Source organism: Morone saxatilis, unplaced genomic scaffold (genome assembly GCF_004916995.1).
Source record: "Morone saxatilis isolate NCDOM2014 unplaced genomic scaffold, NCSU_SB_2.0 Contig9, whole genome shotgun sequence".
Classification (NCBI taxonomy): domain Eukaryota; kingdom Metazoa; phylum Chordata; class Actinopteri; family Moronidae; genus Morone; species Morone saxatilis.
Window position 1 is genome coordinate 14,363,638 of NW_023340268.1, and position 204 is coordinate 14,363,841.

At 46.1% G+C, this 204-nt stretch overlaps 1 protein-coding gene across 1 annotated transcript in view; it reads left to right on the plus strand.

Moving 5' to 3' along the window:
* The window catches only part of LOC118342875 (polypeptide N-acetylgalactosaminyltransferase 15-like), a 6,111-nt gene that overhangs the window by 5,163 nt on the left and 744 nt on the right, over window positions 1-204 (plus strand). Inside the window, exon 7 of the mRNA XM_035681547.1 lies at window positions 52-183. Within this exon, the coding sequence (XP_035537440.1) occupies window positions 52-183 (132 nt within the window). The remainder of the gene's footprint in view (window positions 1-51; window positions 184-204) is intronic.

The window sequence follows — 204 nt, forward strand, 5'->3', positions numbered from 1 at the left end:
AAAAAAAAAGAAATCCCAAATAAGGACATAATTGTTCTTTATTTTGTGCAGTCTGAGAGCCCTAACATCACAGAGCGCCTGCGGCTGAAGAGGAGTCTGGGCTGTAGGAACTTCCACTGGTATCTGACAACAGTTTATCCAGAACTTTACATCCCCCAGGACAGACCTGCACTGTCAGGCGAGGTATCTCTCTCTCTCTCTCTC